At 37.4% G+C, this 27,092-nt stretch overlaps 4 protein-coding genes across 5 annotated transcripts; 3 read left to right on the top strand and 1 right to left on the bottom strand.

The window, feature by feature from the left end:
* The first annotated feature begins 3,173 nt into the window (after positions 1-3,173).
* Positions 3,174-7,766, top strand: LOC116210431. 2 transcript variants are annotated; one of them, XM_031544298.1, is made up of 6 exons: positions 3,174-3,330; positions 3,876-4,203; positions 4,610-5,261; positions 5,525-5,724; positions 5,855-6,099; positions 6,584-7,766. In XM_031544298.1, exons 2-6 carry the CDS (start codon positions 3,911-3,913, stop codon positions 7,366-7,368), a joined length of 2,175 nt encoding a protein of 724 aa, XP_031400158.1. In that variant the 5' UTR covers positions 3,174-3,330; positions 3,876-3,910; the 3' UTR covers positions 7,369-7,766. The 2 variants fall into 2 exon arrangements, with proteins under 2 accessions (XP_031400158.1, XP_031400159.1); XM_031544299.1 differs by having other exon boundaries at positions 3,317-3,399.
* Positions 7,767-8,169: 403 nt separating this feature from the next.
* Positions 8,170-9,406, top strand: LOC116210434 (photosystem I reaction center subunit N, chloroplastic-like). The gene is made up of 3 exons (XM_031544301.1): positions 8,170-8,580; positions 8,729-8,854; positions 8,979-9,406. Exons 1-3 carry the CDS (start codon positions 8,296-8,298, stop codon positions 9,066-9,068), a joined length of 501 nt encoding a protein of 166 aa, XP_031400161.1. The 5' UTR covers positions 8,170-8,295; the 3' UTR covers positions 9,069-9,406.
* On the bottom strand, positions 9,385-13,775 carry LOC116210433 (probable polygalacturonase). Its single transcript, XM_031544300.1, has 5 exons — positions 13,144-13,775; positions 11,324-11,444; positions 10,933-11,107; positions 10,713-10,783; positions 9,385-10,414 (listed from the first exon to the last, which is right to left on the bottom strand). Exons 1-5 carry the CDS (start codon positions 13,591-13,593, stop codon positions 9,789-9,791), a joined length of 1,443 nt encoding a protein of 480 aa, XP_031400160.1. The 5' UTR covers positions 13,594-13,775; the 3' UTR covers positions 9,385-9,788.
* Positions 13,776-23,671: 9,896 nt separating this feature from the next.
* Positions 23,672-24,685, top strand: LOC116210954. Its single transcript, XM_031545119.1, has one exon. The coding sequence runs from the start codon at positions 23,672-23,674 to the stop codon at positions 24,683-24,685; it is 1,014 nt and encodes a 337-aa protein (XP_031400979.1).
* Positions 24,686-27,092: the final 2,407 nt, after the last annotated feature.

Raw genomic sequence — 27,092 nt, 5'->3', positions numbered from 1 at the left:
GAAGAAAGTAGCTGATCTTGAAAGATTGTTCTTCATTTGATCATTATAGTTGGACCAATCATTTTCATTTTTTTAAAAAAATATTTTTAAATTTCCATTTTGTTTTTATGTTTCTCCATTTCTTCGGTGTTTTCAAATTAGTCCCGAATAAGGTATCTCTTATTTCCAAAAAATATTTTCTTTAGTAACTTTTATTTAGAAAAAATTACAAGAAATTTCATATTAAAAGAACTAGATATACAAACTAGGATATATGCAATATTTTCTTTTTCAAAATTTTAGTTTGAGAATGGGGAAGCTTGAACATTTTTCCCTTGTACTCGTTTTTGTTATCAATGAACACTCATTGATTTTTGAGTTTTTTAAAAAAAGGTTGTTAATGGGGAACCTTATCATCACAAGTGTCCCCTTTTTTTTAACCTCCTTCTTTTGTCCAGTGTTTCTAAGCCACTCGGACAATGTAGTGGTGTAACTTGATTGACCTATCATACTTAGACAAGTTCTTCCCAACATAATTTTTTTTTCCCTTTTTATCTAGATTTGTCCCTATTACGTGCAAATTTTTTTCTTTTAACGATTACTATATTTAGAAATAATGTCACTTATGTAAGTAAACCTTTAGCATTTAAAAGTTAATATAACTCATGTTTTTCACTCATGTGACATGCAAGTTTTTCTCCCTTTTCTTGATCACTACTATAGGATTAGACATCATGCATTTTATATTTTTTTCAATAAGATGACGGTGCCATGCATTTTACATTATTCTCCTTCTCTATTTTATCTTCCTGAAAAAGTTATACGTATACTTTATACTCTCTTTTTTAGAAATTTTCATTAATGGATACAAACTTTTCTTTATATTGTATCTTTCTTAAGGAAGTAAACTAATTATACACGTACTTTTTCAAATTACAAGTAATACATTTCTTCTTTGATCCATATGTGAAGAACCAAAGATGAAAATTAATTTCGTTGTTTACATTATTTTTCATAAATTTATAAAATACAAGCATTTTGATTTTCTTAAAGTACATCATGTTCTTTTTTACTTAATATTGTTTGCCAAATTTCAAATCTTACTCATTCCTTTCTTTAAAGAACAAAACCATAGGTTTTATACTAAAGAGTCAACCCATTTAACGCATTAAAGACACACTCCGTGAAATAAAATAAAAATATAATATATGATAATATGAATATATATATATATATATATATATGATTGAATTATAAGCTAAAACTCGCATTTTAAAAATTAAGAACAAACATTGGCACATAAGAGGAATGAGTTCCATCATCTATTAATTTAAAATTTTAAATCGAACATGTGCCAAAAGATTTATCCCTCAATAAATCTCTTACATAAATATATATAGAGTAAAGTTAATTGAATTGGCATGATAAATTATAATAAATTTTATTAAATGGAAAGGTCTCAAATTCAAGTTTAGTGTCAATAAAATATTCAATAAAAGAATGACTAAATAATGATCATGGCATTAATATATCATAAAAATTTCATAAATTTGAATTGAGTTTATGTAAAAAGAACACATTTAAAGATAATACAGAATTATAGATATAATTTTATTCTTTTGTATTTTCTAGATATATAGAGATGTTTATAATTCGTTAAAAATAATTAAATAAAGGTGTCATCTAATTTGTAAAATTTCTATAACTTAAAAAAAAAATTGACTCATAACGAAGTACTGGTCGTTTGTACTAAAAAGTATCACCATATTATGTTTTAATCATTTTTATATTTATTTTTTCAAATATTTGAATTTATATAATAAGATAAGTTGAAAATAATAATGATAGTTATTCTAAACTGAAGATTTTATTCATCATAGATTCATGAATATTCGAGATCTATTGTTTTAAGATATTATAATCATTTAAACATATGCAGGTTTTTCTTATTCATTTTTTTACATATATAATTTCATCCTGCATCAGGTTTATTGAGATTAAAAAAGAAGAAAATGAATATATATACTGAAAGTCTTTTGTATATTGAAACGGAGATATGTTTTAGTTAATAATGTCCCTCGTCCTTTTGCTGTAACCAAGCTGACATTTCGGCGAAGATTAGTGATAGCGAATAAAGTCGGGACCCTCGTGAATGTGATCCGACCGAATTGAAAAGGAGAAAAAGGTTTGCCGTTAGTGCATACACAATTGGAAAAATAGACTATATATTATATGTAGAATTTCCCAATTCACGTCAACATTAGCCAGAAAACCGAAGAGGAAAAAAGAAGAGAGAAGAAAAAAAAAAAGGAAAATATTATGTCAATTTTATTATATTTTAAAATTACAATATATATCATATCTTTTAGAATGTATTGTCAATCATAACATAATATTTTGCTTTTGTATTAATTTTATCATAACTTTTTAAAATTACACTATATAGTACATCATTTAAATGGTAGTGTCAATTATGGGATGACGTCAAATTTTCCGTGAAAATTAAATGGAAGGCTAATGTGACACACCCGATGATGAATAGTGGACTCGGACTCTGCCACATGGGAAATAACTTATATTCCAACCCTTTCACCCACTCGACTCCCTCGCCATCAATACTTGAATCTCATTTCAACTTTTCACACATCTCTCGTCTCACTACAGCCACAAATTTCTCTTTAGTTTAGTGCTTTGCCCTTTCTATCCCTTTTCATCCATAAGCTTACAAGTCTCTCTCTTCACACTTCTCATTCTTTTATTCTCATAGAAGAAAATAAATTAAGGTTTATATTTTATTTGACAGGTATAAACTTCTCTTTTCTTTGTAATAATTTTTCATCTCTTATTCACTATATGAACCGCAATAAGTTTAATATGTGATTTTTTTATTCTATTGATGGCGTAATTGTTTTCAAAAAGAGCAATTATGTATGTGAAGAGGCGGGACTAATATTCAAGTATTGATAGTAAGGAAGTCGGGGTGGGTAAAAGGGCATGGAATGGGTTAGAATTTGGGTTATTTTGTATATGGCAAGAGTCTGAACTCATTATTCACCCACACGTACCCTACTTCGACATTCTGTTTAATATTTATTGAAAATTTAATATCATGTCGTTATTCTCACTGCATTTCATTATTTTAAAAGGTTACGATGAAATTGACGTAAAAATAAAAGATTGTGCGCGTATATTTTTCAATAAAAAAAATGAAAAAAGAAAAACCCACCTCGCCGTTGAGAGCCGTCGTAAGAAACCCTTTCCATGCTTCCAGTCCACCATGATATCTTATGAGTCTCTGTCTCTACCCCTGAGGATGAAGCTGACGGACTGCGAGAATTAGCAGAAAGAAAGGTACTCTCTTTTGCTTTCGTTTTCGATTCTCGCCGACTCCATTTTCTTCTCTGCCTCATGTTGCCGCAGGCAAGGCTTCATCCATCCCCTGTCTCTTTCTCTCCGAGCTTGTTCTGTATAGATTTCTGCTGGGCAACGAGTAAAGTTTGAACTTTTGACTTGGGGTGCTCTGTTTGAGAGTTCTCTCTGTCGAATTTGAACTCTCAGTTGGGTATTTGCTTTGAATATTGCCATTGGGTTAGATTCTTCTTCTTTGATTAGGCAAGGAGCTAGATAGGGCTTATATCCGATGTGGTTGGGGCTGACATTTTCCTCTCTATCATTTCTTATTGAGCAGAATTCGTCTCAGTTCTTATTTGGGGATAGTTGTGAATTGGATCAAGCGAGCGTTTCTTGGGTTTATGTTTAGCAAGTGTGCAAGTGTTTTGGTTCAATGGAAGAGCATTTTTTGTGGACTGTTGTCTGATTTCCTATTTGGTTATTCGAGTGATAGAGATGATTGTTAAAGTAAACTGATGCTTTTCTATGCGAACCAACTTTCGCAGATTATGGTGTTACATCTTCAGCCGGTCTGGTAGCTATGTCAGGACATGGTGCTGAGGGGACAGAGACGGTAGAATCCATACTCGAACTTCAGGTGCAAAATCCGGATGAGGAAGTCTTCTCCTCTGGAGATTTGAAGTGGACGGGGTATGGGACTGCCGAGCGCCATGATGTTGTAGCCCTGATTCCATACGCAAGGGTTGATGATTTTATAATTGGAGAATGTGCAAATGTAGAGTCTCCCACGAGGTTCCATATTGAAAAGGCGAAAAAACGACCCCTACGGAGCTTGAGAGAGTACAAGGAGGACGAATATTTGGAACATAAGCTGTAAGTTTAAAAAGCCCTATCTCACTATGTAAGGTGTATCTCGTGTCAATGCTGGAGAATTTCGTACATGTTACTCTATGCCTGTAATTCCAAGAAGAGTTCCTTTCCTCGTATATTGTGTCATCCTTTTCCAGTGGGGATGGTTAATCAGGTAACGACTGGAAGGGAGAACATTTGTCTCTATTCACCGTATGTGCTATAGAGGTTTTCTTTTTCAACTGTGGAAAGACTATCACAGAGTTCAGGTTGATCATTTTCTCCTTTCTGCACCATGAACTTGACTGAACACGCTTTTTCTGCCTTTGTGGCTTTAGCTAACAAGCTGGCTGGAAAGAGTGAAGAATCTATGCAGCAGAACTTGTCAGACGTAATTAATTTTCATCATTTTTTTATCTGAACTTTGAAGGTACTGGTGTTCTTTTGGTCCAGAAGACTATGGAGAAGGTGGCGGTGTATTACCTAGTCGAAAATACCGGTTGAACACTAGGAATCGAGCTGCTAGGCCTCAGTCAATGCGAGGGTGTATGTGTCGTTTTGAAGTGACACGGCTCTATGCCCGTCCCTCGATTGCCCTCATCAAATACATCGAAAGGCGCCATGTGAACAGGGCAGGCTTCATCTGCCACGGCCCTCTCGATAAGGATGCTATTGGGCCTGGAGCCAAGAAGACGCCATACCTCTGCAGCAGGATCAAACAACAGACAATGTCTATGATTTATCTTGGAATTCCTGAAGAGAATGTCTTGGAGAAGCATATTGAAGGTATTCAGCGCTACTGCGGGCTTGATGAAAAGCTCATGATGCTCGCTTCTCAGGATGTCCACAAACTGGGGATGATAATTAAGAGATCGACGCATGAATTGGCTCTCGATGATCAGGCAAGCATCCGGATGTGGGTTGAAGGCCATAAGAAGTCTATATTCTTTTACCAGGATTCTTCAGAAACAGATGCTTTTGTTCTCGGGATTCAAACGGAATGGCAGTTGCAGCAAATGATTCGATTTGGGCATAGGAATCTCATTGCGGCTGATTCCACATTTGGCATAAAGAGACTTAAGGTACGCCTTGTTACTACCTTTTATGAGTAGCAGAGAGCAAACTACTATTTGAGCGGTCCAGATAGAGACCGAAGTGCCCTATGGTCTCTGTTTTCAACTCCCCCATGCCTCATTTAGTGCAAACTCATACTAGTCACTAGTTTCCTGATGAGGCCGCAATTTACCCAAATCCATGGGCTTGCTGGGTGTCCGTGGCCCCTGGGGCTGACTCTATCTGGAGTAACTTTTCTCAAAAGAGTTACTAATATCTTTCTAAATTGCAGTATCCCTTGTGCACGCTACTGGTGTTTGATTCCAGACAGCATGCACTTCCTGTTGCATGGATAATAACTCGTAGCTTTTCAAAGACGGATATGACCAAGTGGATGAAGGCACTACTTGATAGAATCAGAAGCACCGAACCTGGGTGGAAGGTCAATGGTTTTATGATAGATGATGCAGCTGCAGAGATTGATCCCATAAGGCATGCTTCTTTGTTACTAATTCGGCAATGTCTTTTTATGTGAATTAACGGTGATAAAGACTGCATACTTTTCATTTGATGAGTAGGAGCTCATTTTACGCTACGGGATTCATATATTTATTTATTTCAGGGATGTCTTTGCTTGTCCAGTATTGTTGTCTCTCTGGCGAATGCGAAGGACATGGCTGAGGAACGTCATCAAGAAATGCAATAACTCTGAAGTTCGGCGAGAAATCTTCAAACGACTGGGACAATTAGTCTACAGCATTTGGGATGGTGTTGATTCTTCGGTTGCCGTGGAAGAGTTACTGCAGGATTTTGTCGATCAGACGGCCTTTGTGGAGTATTTTAAAGCATCTTGGGTTCCTAAAATAGGTAAGCTTTGGGCACTCCACTTGGTTTATTCTTTTTGCACTTGTATTTCTGGAATGAGTTCTCACGGAACTTGTTCAGAGATCGAATCTATAATAATGACAACCAGAAAAATGGGAACAGGCATTCTATAATTAGACAGGAATACAAGACTCAAAATACAACTTTACCATGGTACAGCTTAAGCTGGTGGCCAGTGCTCTAATAATGTAAATTATGTACGGTTTCTGCACATGCAGATAGAATCTTGAATAATAAGGAAATGGAATGGACATAACAAAGCAGGGAGGTAGAAATGGGTCCAAGAAGCATAACAAAGCAGGGAGGTAGCAGCATGTTGATTGTCTGAATTTTTTTTGAAAGTAATCCTAGTAGGAATGGTTTTAGTCAATAAATTGTAACGAAACAACTGATCGGTCATAGTGACGTGCATGGACACTATATTCATATCAGGCACAATATAATTGGACTTTGTGCTGTTTGACAGAAATGTGGCTTTCTGCAATGAAGTCCCTTCCGCTTGCGAGCCAGGAAGCATCTGGCGCCATAGAAGCCTACCACTTGAAGTTGAAAAGCGCATTATTCGATGATTCACATCTGGGTGCGCTCCGGAGAGTTGACTGGTTAGTACATAGACTTATGACAGAGCTCCATTCGAGCTATTGGCTTGCTAGATATGCAGATGAGAGCGATTCCTTCCAAAACGTAAAGGAGGAATACATTGCTTCTACTTCATGGCACCGAGCTCTACAAATCCCCGATTCTTCTGTTGTATTTGATGAGAAAGCTCGGCTCTTTGCTAAGGTCTTGAGCCAAGATGACAGCAATAGGACATATCTTGTGTGGAACCCCGGGTCAGAATTCGCGTTCTGTGACTGTGCATGGTCACTTCAGGGGAACCTCTGCAAGCATGTGGTCAAGGTCAACATGATGTGTGAGAGTCTGCAGGGCAATCATCCTTCACTATCTCTGCAGTCATTCAGGGAAAGGTTATTAGATTTTTGGAGAAAGCCGATGGATGATTCAATCGACCTCAATCTGTCCGTGGCCTGGACATATCAGATGCTCGATCAAATTCAGAAGCTTGTGGAGCTGCATAGCTCGAAGGATATCAGCAACATAGTGAATAATCTACAGGTGCAATGGGCCTCGAAGAGATTGAGAACATCGCTTGGCGTGCCTTCATCTAGAATTTGTTCCGAGAAAAGCACAATGGATACTGCCGCTAGGAGGAGGAACCGCAAAAGAAGAAGATTATCGCAGTTGGGATGACCATGAGTCTGCAGAAGGATAGTTTTAGGGATGATGCTGGCCATGAATTATGCGGTTTTTTCGAAGTAGTCCTCATGGTAGTAGTCAGAGTTACTATGCAAACTGACACTTCATCATTTTCATCTTTCTACGGTTTCGTTTTCCTCCTTGTTCTTCAATAATTCAGTTCATTTCTTCGGCCCCTTCAACATATGTTTACTTTCTTTCCCCTTTCTGTAGGCAATAGCGGATTTTTCTTTTCTTAATCTGTGATATGAGAGTTCTGAAACTGCTGTATAGAGTCATAGACTGACTGATTCACTATTCAGAGCGAAAACTTTCTTGCTGGATTGAACGAACTTCTTGTATACTCCCGTCAACCGAATGAATAAACAGCTTTATGCTCAAATTTCGGAGTTCTTACTGCTTTTGCCGGTGCAGAATGAAAGATTTATTTTCCCTTGTTTTTGGATTATATGGATAAATATTGGGCAAAAGCGAATTCAAGGATGCTAGGCCATCCCTATGGGATCCTGAATGTGGCTATCGGCGCCAACGATGATGGCTGCAGACCCGTGCCAATGGGCGGTGGCGCCGAGAAGAGGATGTAATACACTGATTTTGCTTGTGCCCTGGTTTTGCCGGACAGATGTGAGTCACAAACTTGGATTTCAATAAGTGGGGCCAGAGCTCAAGCCCTCCACAGGCTGTCCGAACACAGACAGCATTTGAAGAGGAAAGATTTCATTAATTAGGTTTTGCCCAATGGACGAATGCGGCAATCTCACCTTATCCACACTCCCACCACAAACCTTGTCCTTCCACATCATCATCCCCTCCCAGCATGCCATTATCTGATATATCTCTTGACTTCACAATTTAGATCTCTCTCTTTAACTTAAAAAAAGAGTTCGTTGGCAGCTCAAGTTTGAGGTGGACTGAGCCCAAATGGCAACTCTCAACTCAAGTGTCTTGGCCTGCAAGTACTCCATCTCGGGATCCGGAGCCTCCGGGCTTACCTCGAGGATCAGCTCGGTCTCGACGGGGGTGTCGAACGGTGTGAAGCTGCCTGTGATCAGAGCCCAGCAGGCTAAGGAGGAGACCTCTGCGACTGAAGGCAGGAGGGCTGCTCTTGGGTACTTGGCTGCCACCATCTTCGCTGTTGCCGCCTCCGCTTCCTCCGCAAATGCTGGCGTTATCGAGGAGTACCTCGAGAGGAGCAAGGCCAACAAGGTCTCTTTTGTTTTGCAGATGTGTTGGAATCCAATTTAATTCATGCTTCCTTTTTCCCCTGAAGATGAGTCCCCGATGAAGAGATCGACTTGTGTAACTGTTACAGGTTTCTAATACGATGATGATTTGTTTTGCTTGTGTCGTTAAGGAATTGAATGACAAGAAGAGGCTGGCCACGAGCGGGGCGAACTTCGCAAGGGCGTACACCGTCGAGTTTGGAACCTGCAAGTTCCCCGAGAACTTCACCGGCTGTCAGGATCTCGCCAAGCAAAAGGTTTTAACCATGATCTCGAGCTTTCCATTTCATAGGACATGAAAAACGAGATTTCGGGACATTCGTCGTGCTTTCTAACGCTGGGACATCTTTCATTCATTGTTTTTTTTTTTTAATGGTGCAGAAAGTGCCGTTCATCAGTGATGATTTGGATGTGGAGTGCGAAGGAAAGGACAAGTACAAGTGTGGTTCGAATGTTTTCTGGAAATGGTGAATAGAGATTTGAAATTGAAATCTCCAGCAATCCTGAAAATGAATTATAACCCTGTACTTAATCTTCTACCATTAGTTTAAACTTTAAACACTGAAGAGCATTTGTTCGGTTAGTTGTTGATCATCGTAATTTCTTTCCTGATCGCTTCCTTATGGTTCTTATTCAAGAGGGATCGGTCGATCACCTCTGATTTGAGAATTTTAAGGATGAATTCGAGAGGTGAATGATCTAGAATGGTCACCACGAAAGACAGTGTGAGAAATACTCCATTACAACACGAATTTGTGGATCCGATTGCAGCAAAATAAGGATCACATGGAGGAAAGAAAATCATTTAACTTTTCAAGTCTCTCTCTGTACATGCCAAACTCTCTCTCTGTGTATCATCACTTAAACATCTATGGGATGTGTTGTGTACAACGAAGAATGACCTAAGTTTAAGGTAACATCAGAAAGATGCAAAAAACTGAAAGTTCCTGATGTTACTCTATCGGCTAACTTCAAAGAACGTACCCTCATTCGCCAAAATTTGTTATATTCCCGACTCCTGAGCAAAGAGCTCCTCTCCTCAGCCGCAGATGATCAGCTCTCTTAGTTGTTCCCTGTCCAGTAAGCAGTCAAATGCAAAAACTACATTCACGCCCAACGTATGTGAATCTCCACCACTAATCTATGGAGCTCGAGTGAAGCTTAGGCCTGACCCAAACCAAGACCTCCTTTTTATAGGCAAAGAGAAGAACTGTTGTTCTGCATCTCTAAACACGGGGCTGGAACAACTCCATCCGCAAAGCCTGAGATAAATTCACAGTGCCACTTCAAGTTTGGACGGAGTCCGAGTGTCGTCACATTCCTCATGCAGATATCTTCAAATGCTGCACCCTCCATGCCCTCCAATACCGGTGCTTTCGTTGAATTTATACTGTAAATGTTGCTCATAAAGATTCCCTTTATGGTTGGGACAGCTTTTGAGTCCCATCCGTCATCAGGGTGGTCATTAGAGCCTCTACTAAACCTTATTGGCACTTTCACTCTCTCCATGAAGATGTTGCTAATGCTTATGTTAGATACATATCCACCTCGGCCTACATCAGTTTTGATACGGACCCCAGCAGCAGAATCCCAAACATGGAGGTCCTCTATAGTCACATTTGAGATCCCTCCAGACATCTCACTACCAATTCCAACCCCAGAGCATGTCGGGGTTGTGCCCGATATTCTCCTAATTGTGATATTCAAGCTAGGACGAGCCATTGAAATCCCATAGTGGTCCCATCCACTTTTAACTGCCACCAGATCATCTCCACTCTCGATGTAACAGTCTTCAATGCAAACGTTGGTGCTCGAGTCTAACATACATAAATCCATGCAGGGTAATTTAGTGGCGTATTTCTCCTAGTATACTCTTAATAGTTTAATGAAAACAACTCTAGCCTGAACCAGAATGAAAAGTATTCCTCCAGACAGGGCCAATGAAATTAATCGTGTGTAGGTTCACCATTAGTTATCTTCGAACCCCAATAAACAGTGGCTGTTATTAACCAAGTCCTAGGAAATCATATCTAAATTGAGTAAGGATACCTAGTTTCTAGTGCTGCGGCATCTAAGAGAAAAATTACGAGAGGGTACAAGAAAGGGATTGCTTACCAGGATCTATGCCGTCAGTATTTGGGGCATCCAGAGGAGCCAAGATCGTCATGTCTTTGATAACGACATTACTGCAAACAAACTTTAGAACTAAGTTAGTTTTGCTTGAAACTGCCTAGCGCATTTGGTATAAAAATGGGGATAATATTCATGGCATTAATCAACATCTAATAATGATATAACATTGGACACAAAGCAATGAAAAAGAGTATAGTTAGACCTGGAATAGACTGGGTGTATGGTCCAGAATGGCGAATTTTGGAAGGTAAGGTTGGAAATGAGAATATTTTGCGAGTTCATGATTTCTACAAGGTGGCCTCTTGTGTGTTCCAGTGTCCTGTTCCACCATAGCTCCCACCACATCTTCCCTTGTCCATCTATTGTCCCATTATTTCCTGTAAAAAGGATGAACACCAATCAGCAGGACGAGCAAATAGAATTTCAAAAGGAAAAAAAGAAAAAGAAAAGAAAAAGAGTAATCCGTAATCAGTTCCCTAGTTGCGTTGATAATCTCCCACAATGTTTTTTTTTAAGATTCTGCACACTAATCATACTCATTCCAGAAAAAGATTCATAGGTCATAATAGATCGTAAACCCGGGGCATCAATACCTGTAATGACAACATTCATGAGGCCATCTCCGTGTATAAGGCTTATGTGCCTTCCTCCTAATCTCTCTCTTCCTCTTCCATAAGAAGGTAACGGCTTGATAATTGGCCAATCCTCTGGCTCCTATCATTTCAAACATAGATCCATCAGACATAATTCTTTTTAGCCACTTTATGATCATTTCTTTGTTAAATATCTTGTTCAGACTCTCGCAATTTAAATTACTCAAAAAGACAATTAAATATCTGAATACTGACAACTTCATTATTTAAGAAATATATGTAAAACCACCAGACGAAGAGAATGAACAAGAAATCAAACAAAAGTTCAATTTTATATTTGATTGCTTCTGCAGAATTTAAACCAATGCACTACACTTTCTTTTCTTAATATCACAACGGAGATACCATCCTCATGTCCTCATCCACATGTAACTCACAAGTCTATAGTACGACTGAAAACTACGAATTTAAATATAACTTCAGAGAATGAGCAAGAAACCAAACAAAACCTCCAGGTTAATATATGAATTCTACTGCAGAACTCAAAGGACATAAAAAACTTTCGATGCCCCTAAGAGATTCCAATTCCGTATCTGTCCACATGCAACAAATAAGTGTATCATAGTGTACAATTGGGAATGCAAATAAGAAATTACCCCATGAGAAAAACTAAAGAAGGTGCTAGTAAAGCATTTTTTTCCCATCAGGTTTGATTCAGATTGAATGTACATTTTAAAAGGGAATTTAAGCTGCTCATATCTTACAAAGATGTGGAAAGCAAATGGGTCGACAAGTGAAGACAAGGAATATAGCCTGCAGTGGGTCCTTGCAAAGGACCAGACACCAACTTTGTCACTATTTCCATATGATATTGCCAGGCCGGTGGTTAGTATTCCATCAGCAAGAGAACCGTGACTTCCTAAATGCCTTGCTTCATGAAAGAAACAAAAAATCTTAAAAGATATCGGTGCTATAGGTATAGGAAAAAAAAATCCCTAAGTTTTTCCTTTTCCCTTTTCTTAACAACTAAATTACTGTCAGTTTGCACAAGGGAAAATGTAATATTTCTGATAAAAAGATGAACCTTGGTTTCGGTTCATCAAAAAAGTTGAAGAACAAAGGGATCCGAATACAATACGCATTCTTCACTGCAAGAAAATTAAAATATGTAGTCTGCTGTCTGCACCCAAAAAGCTTTCAAATTTTAAAAGAAAAGGTGGCAGAACAAACATAGATTTTCCAGTTTCTTTTCTCGAGCAATCGGGAAGATTCGTTAAAGAGATCATGATGAGATTATATAGGGGCAAAGGGAAAGAAGATCTTGTTGCCTTGTTGGGGCTAGGATTCTAATTAATAATCAATATCATCAAATCAAATCAAATCATTATCATGCACCATTGGTCCTATCTTCTCACGTAGAACCCCAAAATGATATCATAATCTGAAAAGCTCCCACTAATTCCAGTTCCACTCTTCCTCAGACACCATAATCACAACTTTGGAAAACTTAATGATCAGTACAATCCCAGAGAGAAGAAAACAAAGATCAAAACTTTAACTGGTCAGAAACAGAGCATCCCATGTCCAAGCCCTGTCATTCATAGAAATTCAAGAGCAGATGATAAAGTGACACCCAATTGGTTTCTAGTAACTTTTTCATAGTGCTGAGCTCTGACAAATTCATCCATCACCCTTATGCGAATTCATCTAAACAGACTAAGAATTCGTACGTATGTATGTGTAATTACGCGTATATACTAGAAGGATGAAAAGCATAGTGTTTCTTTAAGGAACGATCGTGATGAGAAATTGAGGTTAACCTGAGATCCCAAAATCAAAGCGCCCTCTTCGAGGAAGAGCGTGAAGTTGCTGGTGAGGTTGAAGCTCCCCGTGAGCCACGTCCCTTTGGGGACGTTCAGCTGGGACCCACCCCTGTCCCCGAACCTCCCCATGAACCGGACCGCCCTCCGGAACGCTTCCGTGTTCGACGTCCTCCCGTCCCCGACACCCCCGAAGTCCGTTATCGACATCACCACCTTCCTTTCCGCCGACCCCCTGAAGAACGCACCGCAGCTCGGCCTCCCATCCCTCGTCGGGTTAGTGATATTCCCGGGGTGAATCACCGGCGAGCCGGGGATGCCCGGAGACCTAGGGGTGAGCTGCAGGGACAGGATTGCGATGACGGAGAAGAGGAAGAGGAGCGGGGCCAAGGCGGGTCGGGACGGGGTGCTCCACGGGGCAGAATTGAACATCGGCTTGTCGGAGTCCATGGACGATTACATGCATGCTTTGAGAAGAGCGCTCTCTGACTCTGTCTCTCTCTCTCTCTCTATATATATATATACAAAATATGCGTGTACGTATAATATGTATACGGAGACGGGGAGAGTGAATGGAATAGTGGTTGAAGAGGGAGGCGATTTTCTTACAGACAGAACGATAGCAGAGAGAGACGTGCAGGGGAAAGACAGACAAATCCAAAGAGGAGAGAAAAGGCGAGAGAGGTAGAGAGAGGGCCCATTAGCAGCTCTAGTTTGTGAATATTTGGTCCCTGAACTTTAATTCACTTTTTGCATGCGTCCTTTTACGAGGGAAACTCTTGCCTGAACCTGATTCATGATATTCCTCCACACTCCATCGATCGCAGTATTTTGATCATATGAGAGCAAAATTTCATGCAGCTATTGAACTCGGCTAACACGAAACTGATGTGAATAATTTGAGTTTCAATTCAGACTTATTAATGAGCTGAAATTACAACGTTAATATTAAGTTAAGAGGGAGAAAAAAGGTGATGAAGTGGGAGTTTGAAATTGTATGACTGAGCTAATTAGTGCCTATATGGACAAAAATAAAAGGGGGAGCAAACTGTGCATGGTTCATTTATTAAAGGAGCTCCATTATCATGTCTTTACTTGTAACTATTGAGATAATACTAAAAAGATTTGGGATATGTACTCTTTTTAAAATTACAGATTGGTCCACGGGACAAGGTCTAACTGGATTCATGAACTGCAATATATATCATGCCGCTACGTGAAAAACCAAATCTCAAGAGGTGTCATCATCATGAAGTTCATTTAGACGAGCTATATTATTTACAGGGTTCGGAGGGAGAGAAATTCTCTTGATATTTACTGTTGTTAAATGTAACATGACAAAAATAAAAAAGTGTATATTTCAGTAGTAGAATGGAATTGAAGAAGAAGATTGCATATTTAGGTTTAGGTGGTACGAGTGGATTAGCCGAAACCGAAGAAATTCCAAACTGAATGAATGGATCATGAATGATGGCGCATCGCATCGCACCACATTGGAGGTGAGAGCAAAGTTTGAGGACCCAAATAGGGCCGTAGATCAAAGTTGGAGGAAGAGAGAAAAAAGTCTTTATAATTACAAAAAGTTCCCAGGGTGCCATGTGGGCCCGGTTCGGAAAGTCCGAGGGAGGCGGCCATCGATCGATCGATCCGTTTTGTCCGGCTCCACCTGTCCACCCCATGCCATTGCGTGGCATTGCATGTCCGATCCAGACCGAAAGATGAAAAAGCAAAAAAAAAGGAAAAAAATGAAGAAAAGAAAAGGAAAAAAAAAATCTGGGCGCAAAAGTCGCTCGGTGGAAGAGGACCGTGAGGCCGACACATGGTGTTTATGTCGGGATCGGCGATTCGGCGTATGAATGATTGTTGGTGGAGTTGACTTAAAAGGACGCCGCGTCCGGGCCGGTTTTGCGTGTGTGAAATGAATCGTATTGTGAAACGAGAGAGAGAGAGAGAGAGAGAGAGAGAGAGAAATCCGCTATTCACGGGACGACAATCTTCTCTCTCTCTCTCTCATGCAATCCAATCGGAATGTCTGCTTTTCTCATTCATATTATGCTGTCGGATTTTCAGTTATTTGGCTCAATTTCTTGCTCAAACGTCGGAGTTTTAATTATTATTTTTTTATATTAGAAGGTAATAAGTATAATAAAATAAAAATTATAATATCTGTATATCTAATAAAAAAGTTATAGCATGAAAATTGAATCCAGATATTTATGTATCACTACGCTGCTTCTTATTTCGAGAATTTTGATTAGTTCAATTAAATCATTTAGGGTGTTGGGGTGCCTCTACCCAGTCAATCTTTATTAATAATAATAATTATTGTTTTTCTTTCCCGTGTTTTTTTGTCGCAATTGATTGAAGGGAAAACAGAGAAAGTTCTCCTTTTTGCTAATATAGACAGAAAGAGAAAGTGCGTAGATTCTCTTTTTCTTATAAGGGGGACTTTCCGTATATATAATATTCTATCATTGAATCATGAGATTGGAGATGAGCCCCCGAGCCAGCCACGAAACGAAGTGATAATATTATTCTCATCTGGTCCTCCTCCTCATATATATATATATATGTATGTGGAAGGAATTATTTTCAAGGGAATTGCTCGGTTGGCCTGCCATACTAGTCAGACTTCCTATCCTATTTTATGGAATTATGTAGACTGAGTAAATATAGACCGACTAATTTCTGATATATACGGAAAACTCTGTAGTGTTAATTCCATGTACTAGGGTGAAGTGGACATTTTTTTCTCATTATTATTATTATTATAAAGAGAAGAAGAAACGCTGAAGAAATTAATGTTTCCGAATTTTTTTATCCTTTCTCTTGGTTTTAATTTTACTTATAGGAAAAGATATGGAATTTTTTTTTTTTGGATCTACATCATCTAGTATCCAAAGATCCAATAATCTCAATAATTCTAAGTTCACATTGGGTCTTAATGATATCCTTAAATGAGTGAATTATTATGTTATACATGAGAGACATCGACTTCCATGGTGGAGACGAGCTGAAATTCGGGCAAGATTGGTTGTGTTTGGGCTAAAGCCTAATCAGTAGTGTGAAATTGTGTAATTGATCATCATTTTTGTGCAAAGCCCATTAGGATTAATTCATGAGTCCATGGAAAGTCATGTTTCCCAAGAATCCCAACCCATACAAAAGCAAGGAAGCCCGTGCCATGTTGAGGTCCGTCAAGCTAAGATATGATATGATTAACATATGGTCTAATAACTTTATTATTATTATTATTTTGGTTGGAATTATGAAAATAAAGCCTAAATGAAAAGTTCTAGCTCGACGAGGGACATTTAATATGATCATTAGTATCTGGTGAATACTGTATAAATCTACTTATATGTGCGCATGGTATGTACATTTGGCTTATGGTTTTTTCAAGCTACAATATAAAATTTAAAGGAAATATTTCCATATCCAAGAATCGGTCTAGCCAAATAAAATATGACGTAGAAGCTCTATCTCCATAGTTCGAATCCGTAAGTAAGCTCCCACACTACGTCCAACTCGTTTCTCTCTTTTAACATATATATCAATTAAAATGGAAGAAGGAAAAATTAAATCCATTGATGAGGCTGCGACCTTAGCTAAATAGATCATACAGAAGGGACGATGACATTAATTCATTTCATTTCCAGCTAGTTTATATATACATATGATTATATTGTATAGGTCGAATTTGGTTGGATTATTTGAAGGAAGTTCCTAAGAGACTTCGTAGCAAACGCAATCAGCGGGGGAATGTATGACTTGACTTTCTCGGGTCTTCCACTCAAACATATTAAATTACATAAAATAATCAAAATGATTATATTATTTTATCATAAAAAAAAGAAACATACTAATATACATAAAAATAGTACGTACTATCGGCCATTATATATATATATATATATTATCATGAACTGTAAGAAATGATTACCAGCAATTATATATTATCGCTACAGGAGATTACTGTTTGATCTCCTTTTTAACATGTTCCGCCCCTTTTATTAACTTATCTAACAATAATTCACGACCCAGCCAACGCTCCGTAATAGAATCATTGAGAATTTGAAGCTTTATATATATATATATATAAAAGTTCAGCAGTATGATAATAATTATCTAAGCAAGTGCTTCTGACCATTATTTCGTCAAATCTACAAAGTGAAAATCCTATCTTACGTATCGATCAGTTCAATTAACTACTTTAAGTATAAATTAAATACAGATAAGGTAAGCAACATATCAATTTCCTTAATTAACGGGCAAGAGAGAAAATAAATCATGATATTGCTGAACAATCAATTACTTCCATTATATGAACAAAAGAAAATACAAAAAATAAAGGCATATACGAGAAGTCTTATAGCAAATATATTGATTTTTTGTTGCACTTGATTTATGAGGTTGATCCCAAGAAAGAGCCGTGTCAAAAGAGATGCGACCTCTAATAATTTCATCCGAGTAAATGGGAAAATTACATCACCCGGCAAAATTTCTAAACCTTTTTCTACGAGAGCTGGTACAGTTTGGAAATTTGACATGAGCTAGCATAAATTCTTGTCTCTCTGTCAAATCTAGCATTTTGTTAACCTTTTGTCTTAAATTCGATGAAAAACTAACACGGTATCACACGTATGCAGAGGTATGCCGCGTCAGTTTACTGTAACATTCGAGATGGAGAGTTGGCGCTAGACTTGGCACATAAAAGGGAAGATTCGTGTTAGGTAACATCAATTTTTTTCTTAAAATTATGGTAGAACATACAAAAAAAAAAAAGAAAGGTAAACACCATACTATCCGGGGTAAGTTTTCAATAGACATGGCATTCGCAATTAGCTATCTCCAGGATACGTGAGATATCGCGATAGCTTTCTGTCACATTTTAGACGAAAAGTTGATAGTGTGTGTTAGATTGACACAGAAAAAAGAATTTTGAACTATTGTGTCAAATTTTAAAACTATGATAGTTCGTGGAAAAAACCTAGAACTGTGATTATGTAGTGCAAGTTAATTTTCCCAAAGTAAATAACATTTCTTGATCGATGACAGGTCCAAATCAAGAGTTTTGTCGTGAGATCCGTTAGCGAGAGTCTGACTAGGAATATGAGAAAAGGATATATGGGAGCAACAGGTCCAAAAATTTGATATTAATGGGATAGTCGTGGTGAACCACTGGGTATATAAAATTTACACGTCCAATGGCATGCTTGAAATATGAAAAGGCAGCAATAAAGGTTAAATCGAAGCTGACCCACGTAACTCTCTTGATTGCTATCATACACTCCGGTGCATCATATACCATATATGATCCTAATATAAACTTTACAATCACAACTACCATTACACGACAATCATTAAATTTTTGTTTTTTTAACTACAATGAAGACCAGTACTTAGTACAATAAAACATGTAATACCTAATAAAGGGATATGGATAATCCCGCTGAGTATTAAATCTGACACCTCTAATTGCCATACAAGAGCATGCATCGTCGCACTACATCCTCTTTTGACGTGACATCACTAATTTGATATTTCAGAATCGGTCCATTTGCACTGCATTATGGTGCAACAGAAATATGAGATTTCTTCTTCTTGTTCATATCCCTACGATATGCTGCGTTTGGTTTCAAAGTAAAATTTTAAAATTAGATTTTGATTTTGAAAAAGAATGGTATAAATGGGCCCACCCTTTGACTCTTTGACTCTGTATGAGTTATTTTGTTTTGTTGTAGAAAAAAAAGTGATATAAATGGGGCTCACTCTTTGATTTTGTATGAGTTATTTTGTTTTGTTGTTGGTAGAATTAGGTTAAAGTTGTGATTTTAAAATCACATTTGCAAACCAAACAAGCCAAAGTCATCGATATGTGGACTTCGCTTGCATAAAAATAAACTTTGTTAAATTTGTGTTGTTTTCTGTTTTTGGATCACAAGGCCTATGGACTTACTAAGAGAAGGAATTTAATTAAAGGGCCATGTGAATATTTAATTATGCATGATAATCGAACTAAAAAATTGTCAATTTTAATCTCTGTCCCAAGACTCCCAACGTATTCATATTTTGTCAATTTTTACATGTTTGTTGTCATTTCAGCGACTTAGCTAGGAATTTACAGACCTTGAACAAAGTGAAAATTATTGAAAATTTTTAAATGTGGTAAGTAATTTCCACTTTAGCAAGTAAAAAGAGCTATTCATTAACTTATTATTATCTAATTTGACCTCAATGACGTCACTAGAGGTTTTAGATCCCTCAATGGCGATATCAGTAAAGGTCAATGTGGCTAGTTTTGAGCAAAAATGAGCTTCTAAAGACCCAAATTTGAAACATGTATATAAATCTATAAAAGAATGTCATGATAAAAATTTGTCAATAATTTCGTACTCGAAAAGATTTGCAATTATAGGTATTTTTTGTTACAATTTAAACATTGAAATAAATTTGAAAATGAGTGTAAATGCTAGCTATATACATTTCCTAATCCATTTCCATTTACCCCAAACCTAAATATTTTGCTCCATCTGTCTAACAAAATATTCATAGAATTCTCCAAGTCCTCAAATGATCAGTTGTTCCTTTCCCTTCATATAAGATAGAAAATAGATAAAGGAATTGTTCAAATGATTTTCTTTCTCTCTTTACGACCTTTAATCATTTGCCAAGTCCATAACTCTTGACGAATTGAAGATGCAGGCACCCATTGAATTCCGAGGAGAGTGTCTATTGCAGCCCATAGTTTTATATTTTGTAAAACTATTTTAATCTTTTATTTGAGGAAATTCATAATCTCATAATCGATTTGTCTTTCACGATTGTTGCAATAATATAACTTTATAATGAAAAGAAATTAATTAATATAACTTTGGTATGCACAATTTGTCTAATTTTGCCTATATATTTGATTTGGAAAAATATCTGTAAAAAACTATACTTATTAGGTGATATTTGAGGTATGATGTATCATTAAACTTCTAGGAGTTAAATTGAGAAAAGAAGTTGCAAGGAATAGAAAATATCAATGTAGGAAGAGTAAGATTTTTGTTTGGGAGTGCGGTAAGAGATTTCATAATCACATTTTCTTATAATCTTATGCAAATTTGGTATTTGGTAAGAGTTTTTGAAACCATAATTTGGATCGAAATTGCAGTTGCAAACGTGATTTTCTCAAGCAGGTTAATAGGTGTTTATAAAATCTACTTCTGCTTATTCTATTTCAAGTATTAATAATTATTTTTTTTACTTTTAGTAGTTTTTAATTGTTATTTCTCAAACGCTTTTGCTTATTTTAAAATCAGTACTTATTTTTCAATAATTATACTTCAATTATATTTCAGCAATAACACTCCCAAATCAAGCATTAAATTACAAAAGAAAAAGTAAAAAAAGATCAAGAATAAAATTAGAAAAAGAGCATAGTATATATGGCCATTTGAGCCATTTGTATAACTCTCTTTTACCTACCTTTCCGAAAGAACTCTCTTTTACCTTAGATATATTATATATATAGGTATAGATAAATATGTATAGAATTAGATATGTAAAATTTATAAGTTATTGGGCTTATTTTCAATCCAAAAACTCGAACCAGTAGGTTGTGGTACTTAATCTCTTATAAATACGTGGATTTCTCTTTTATTTTTCAGTGTGAGACAATCTCTCTCAATACTTGTCCTCATGTAATACCATGTAGTCTTTATCACCCTTTACTTACACATATCACGTGAACACTTAAGCCTTCAACAACTTATCTCGAGCAGGACTCTCCTCTTTTTTGGACTCGAGCCTTAACTATCTCGAGGTGGGCTTCAACTTTCATTTCCGGACTTGGACTTCACTAGCCACTAGTTCCACACTTGGGCCAAGCGTGATATGAGTTCATACACAGGCGCACAGAAGCCTAATCAACTCTGATATTATATAAAATTTCACTGGGCCTATAAACTATTGGGCTCATCTTTCGTCCAAAAGCTTGAGCCGATAAGTGGTGGAACCCAAGTCATATATTAACCAACGAATTTTCCTTTTCTTTTCCGTAACGTGTAGACAGAAATAGATCACTGTTGCACGTGAGAGCAGATGTTGAGGATGTTAATTCTACATGGAAAAAATAAAGGAATAACAATCGGTTTATATGAGGATTGGGTACCAATACTTATCAACTTGACTTTTTAAGTGGAAATGAGCCCAAATTTGTATAAGCTTAATGGAAATTTAATATGGTATCAGAGGCCAGACAACACGTATGAGCACCCACACTACACCAGGCCCAGTATATTCAAGAGTGCCTCGTGTTAGTCCCCCCTCAACTGAGCACGAAAAATGAGCTTGGCTCGAGGTTAGTTGTTTAAGGCGGGTGTTTTCCAACACGTATAGGCAGAAATAGATCATACGATGCATGTGAGGACGGATGTTGAGGATGTTAATCCCATATGAAAAAAATAAAGGAATAACCATAGGTTTATATGAGGATTGGTACCAACGGTTATTAATTTCAGTTTTTAAGTGGAAATGGATCCAATTATGTATAAGTTCAATGAAAATTTAATAAGATATAGACATAGACATAGATGAATAAAGGGGCAAATATAACTGGTTAATATGTTAATGCTTTTTAAGTTATAAGGGAGGCATATAGACCTAATACAATGAAATAGAAATCATCGTATCTAATAAAGATGCACATATAATTACACCTGAGCTTCTTGGCGATAAAGGAAGGGCGTGCGCTACCGCTGCATCCTTTTTTATTGAAATGTTAATGTTGATATGATTATTTCATCACAACGTTGACTAATTTTAAGTTAGACTGCTTGAAATATAGAGAGTTGAACATAATGACTGCAATGTTGCTATATACAAAAGGATTTTTCTAAACTATGCCCTCAGGGTATATGATAAGAACTCATACTGACCAAGAGTGTTTGTATGAATTTGAGAATAAAATAAATGTTTTGTATTTTTAAATAATAAAAATTTACTGAACAATATTATAATTTTAGAAAATTTATTTTATTTTTAGTTTTTATCCTGTACCCTAAAAAATCACAACCTTGACTATTAAGTTAGACTATTAACCGAAAAGTTGTATGCTCAATATCTAGTGGGATTATCGTGCCCCTTTATTAGTTATTTAGAATTTATATTTCATCGTATTAGGTCTTGGGTCTCCTTTGTGACCCAAAAAATCACAGCTTTTTTATGGATAAAATAGTGGGCAGTAATGATGGCAACCTTGCTATCCCCTACTACGTAATGTTTGGACTCTCGTATTCAACAGCAAATATATTAGACGAACTGAACAACCAACGCGAGCCCAACCTCTGACCGCGTAAATGTAGAACCACCAAAAGCCTAGTATAAAATAATAGAAGCCAGTGTCTTCCAAGCCCAAGCGAAGAGCGCACTCCTAGCAAATGTTTTGACACAAATGCATAGAGGGAAACCAAAAAAATCACAACCCGGACTATTAAGTTAGACCGCGTAAAATGGAGAGAAGTAATGGATGCACATAAAGAGGGAAACCAAAAATTGCAAGTATAGCTTAAGTTAGATTGCTTAAAATGGAGAGAAGTAATGAACGCACATAAAGAGGGAACCAAAAATGCAAATAAAGCGCGTAATTAGCACGTCATCTTTCACTTCATGTTATCACTAATCGTCTATTATTGAGATTCCAGATCAATTTTCTTAAAAAAATAAAAACAAATATATCTTTTATGGAAGAAAATGGCCGTATATTAGAAAAACTGAGCACGCAGCTCCAGTTACCGAATTTTGCTCAATTTTTCAAAAAAAAAAATATATCTTTTCTGATCACGAGTACGTGGTTTAATAGCACATTGATTTTTAGTGGGCAAAATATACATGTGATGTAAGAGTTTAAAACTAACGAGAAACGCCTTGTTATTAGAGGATCAAGCCGAAATCGGCACATGATTAGTTTGATAGTCTCAACAATAGGTTGAGCATATCTCTATGATCTTATATGGAAATATGACTTTTCCTTTGGCAAAAAATGGTCATACATTAAAAATGCCAACCACCTCCATTCCCCACCCTTTTTTCTCTTCCGGCCTCCTTTTTCATTTCCTAGTGAAATAAATAGGAATTCACAAATTCTTATCTGAAATTAAGAAATTTTTATGTTCGATTCTTACCGTGTGGTATGATTCCATATGCCTATCTCTAACTGAATAAAGAATAGCAAACTGATTTGATTATGTAGTAATCGGTTAGTAATAATTTTCTCAAAGTGATTGCATCTAAAATTCAAGTAAATTACCTAAAGCTGCAAGTAAAGTAGCCAAACATTAAATAAATTACATGTATTTTCAAATAAGTTGCACTTTAATTTTTAGTAAGATATTTTGAGTGCACAGCTAGGCCACCACTCTTGGTGATTGGACCATAAAATTTTCCTTCGAGTTCACTTCCTCTGTCTCTCTCTATATATATAAGTAACCATTTGGAAACAGAGCAGTGGCATTCTGAGGAAGAAGAAGAAGAAGAAGAAGCAATGGACAGAGAGCAAGAAGAGATGCAATTTCTCGGGTTCGCCGGGATCTACAAGGAGTCCTTCAAGATCATCTCTTCATGGAAGAAGCTCTTCGCCCAAATCTCAGTTTTCCTGATCCTCCCCCTCTCCTTCATCTACCTAGCCCACTCATGGATGACTCAGACCCTCTCCTACCGCATCCTCAGTGACTCGGTTGACCGCACCGACACCTTGAAGGATTCTAAAGAATACTCCAAGCTCTCCCGCTCGATCAACTCTGCCTGGCTTTCCCTTGGCCTCTTCAAAGCCGGCTACTTCACCTTCGTCCTCGTCCTCTCCCTCCTCTCGACCTCTGCCGTGGTCTACGCGATCGCCTGCATCTACACTGGGAAAGACGTCACTTTCAGGAAGGTCATGCCCGTTGTGCCGAGAGTTTGGAAGAGACTCGTGGTCACTTTCTTATGGAGCTTCGCAGTTTTCTTTGTCTATAATGTTTTCTTCGGCGGGCTCCTCGTAGCCTGTCTTCTCTTCGCCAGCCTCTACACCTACAGGCCGGTCGATCGGATCGCTGTCGTGGTTGGAGTCTTCATATTATACATAGTCGGTTTCATCTACATGTCAATGATATGGCAGTTGGCGAGCGTGGTCTCCGTCCTGGAGGACGTCTATGGAAGGAAAGCAATGGTGAAGAGCAAAGCCCTGATAAAGGGCAAGATGGGGATCTCGGTGGGCTGCTTCGCTGGCCTCGTCTTGCTCTTCACGGTGGTGCAGGTGGCGTTTGAGTTCCTTGTGGTCATTGACGACCTTGTGCGGGGACTCAGGAACAGGATCTTGATTGGGCTCCTATGCGTGGTGCTCCTCCTTGGGGTCGGGCTCCTCGGGCTCGTCGTGCAAACTGTGCTCTACTTTGTGTGCAAGTCGTTCCACCACGAGAACATTGATAAGCCGTCCCTGGTGGATCACCTTGAGGTCTACCGTGGAGACTATGTTCCTCTCAGGGCCCAAAATATCCAGCTAGAGCATATCCATGTATGACTCTAATTGGATTACCTCTCTTGGCTAATTTATACGTATTATATATCTAGCGAGAGATAACATGATATTATTGTTCTGTGCGGATGTTGTGGGGACGGTTGAAAGGATTGATGAGAATGGAGATGTGAAATTTATCTTGATATATGCCGATGATTAAAACTTTTTTCTTTCGGGTGAGATCAAAATGTATGGTCACTCAATCATTAGCTGAGATTAATATCTACTCTGCGTTCATTTTGAATTTACTCATAGTAAAGTGGACACCACTCTTTCCACTTGATCGTATCATCGTAGTATTTCCTGAAGTGTAACATTCCTTGTTGTTCTTCTTATCGTTGCTTCTCCACGATATCGCACACTATCGAATTGCAAGCAAGGCCAGATATGTAAACCCTCGAATATGCATATTGCGATTACTGCCTGTATCATCCCTAATTTGTTCTCTTAAATCTTGTTTCAATTAAACACAATATGAATGGTAAATGTGCGAATACTTCCTGGCACTGGTTAGCTTGATCCAATATTAATCAAGTTTAATTACCCAAAAAAAATATTAATCAAGTTTAGCGGCAGACATCTCACTCAGAAGCATGCTACTAAGATAGAGCTTCCCTAATTAATTTGTTCCCCTAAATCTTGTTTCACGTAAACACAATATGAATGGTAAATGTGCGAATACTTCCTGGCACTGATTAGCTTCATCCAATATTAATCAAGTTTAATTACCCAAAAAAATATTAATCAAGTTTAGCGGGAAACATCTCCTTCAGAAGCATGCCACTGAGATAGATCTTTCCCTAATTAATTTGTTCACTTAAATCTTGTTTCACGTAAACCCAATGTGAACAGAGCCTTCTAGCAAAATTAGAAGAATTTCTCTTCATACTGGCCATCTGTGTTCGGTCCAAAAATGTTTATGAACCTAACGGAGCCTTCTAGCAAAAGTCAAACTTACAAGAGATCGCCCATGACGCCAAAGAGGCAAGGGGAACATTGCATGATCATTGCTGGAGATGGATGTGCAAGGAATTCCCTTTTTTATTTTATTTTTTGCTTCACATTTTATTTCGTCGAATGAATTGGAGATTTATTCTCCAAGATGATTAGTACGATATATATATATATATATATATATATATATATATAATAACAATGGATTCTGAAATTTGCTCTTAATTCTCACGATTCACATGAACACTTTACTAGCCCAAAAAAATATTGAGTGAGTATTATTCATTATTTTTGGATAAGTAATAACCGATCTGAATGTTTATAATCTGAATTTGTGGACTCGTTGTGGAACAATTTTCACTTTCAAAAATTCTGATTGTGTATTACATAATTAAGTGATTGAGTAATATTCACCGTATATCCCGCAAGCCATTATGATATTTTCTCTCCTTGTAATATTTTTTTCATTAATTTAACAATTTAGCAGAGTTCTATTTGAATAATTTTCAGTTTGGTATATATGTATGTATTCGATCTAGATCGATTCACTAGAATTTCTCATATACGCCTACAAATACTAAATCCGGTATTCATTATAAGGACCCTCGGACAATTCAATCAAATGCACTTATTCTTTTCTGTTTTTATTATTCTGCACTTTAGGAGTTTTTATGCTTTAGCAAGTTATCGTTGTTCGAATTTAGCAATCCTTGAATCAGTAATGGAGAAAGTTAGCCATAGATAGAAATTATTAATTTTGTATAATCAATTTGATACATTTTCCATACTTGTATCCATGATTTTTGTACACGTTACAGTATTAATACAAGCATACAACTCATGAGCATTAGGCTGATATTCTCACAAACATTTTGAAATCCCTTATGATATTAGAGCCCTAGATCGAGCCTTCTCTGAACTCTTCTTCGTCCACCTCGTGTGACCACTCCTCAGACACCTTTACTAGATCAATCTCAACCCTCTTCACTATTTATAGCCTCAGACTTTCTCCTTCAATGGCTGACTCCACTTCTGCTATGATCACTTCCACCTCTAGGACAACCAATTTAAATCAGTTCCAACCTCTCCCTACTACTGTTCCCACCGTACCAGTCAAGCTTAATGGAGGTAATTATTTTTTCTAGCAAGGTATCATGAGTGCCCTTCTAGAAACATAAGATTTGCTTGGTTATGCTGAAGGTACAATCTCGGCTCCTAAGAAGACAATCTCGAAGGATGGCACCACCACTCCCAATCCAGCCCATCGACAGTGGGCAATGAGGGATAAATTTGCCCATACCTGTATCATGCTTGCTGTGATAGAAGAGATAGGCTGCAATATTATCGACTTAAAAACCTCTCACGAAGCCTGGATTGCATTGGAGACCATGTTCTCGGCACAAACCGCATCATAAATTGATTTCCTCGAGCAGCAGTGGCGTGATTTGCGAAAGGA

This window comes from Punica granatum, chromosome 6 (genome assembly GCF_007655135.1).
Source record: "Punica granatum isolate Tunisia-2019 chromosome 6, ASM765513v2, whole genome shotgun sequence".
Classification (NCBI taxonomy): domain Eukaryota; kingdom Viridiplantae; phylum Streptophyta; class Magnoliopsida; order Myrtales; family Lythraceae; genus Punica; species Punica granatum.
The sequence above is the reverse complement of the archived record's forward strand: the minus strand, read 5'-3'. Positions and strand labels throughout refer to the sequence as shown.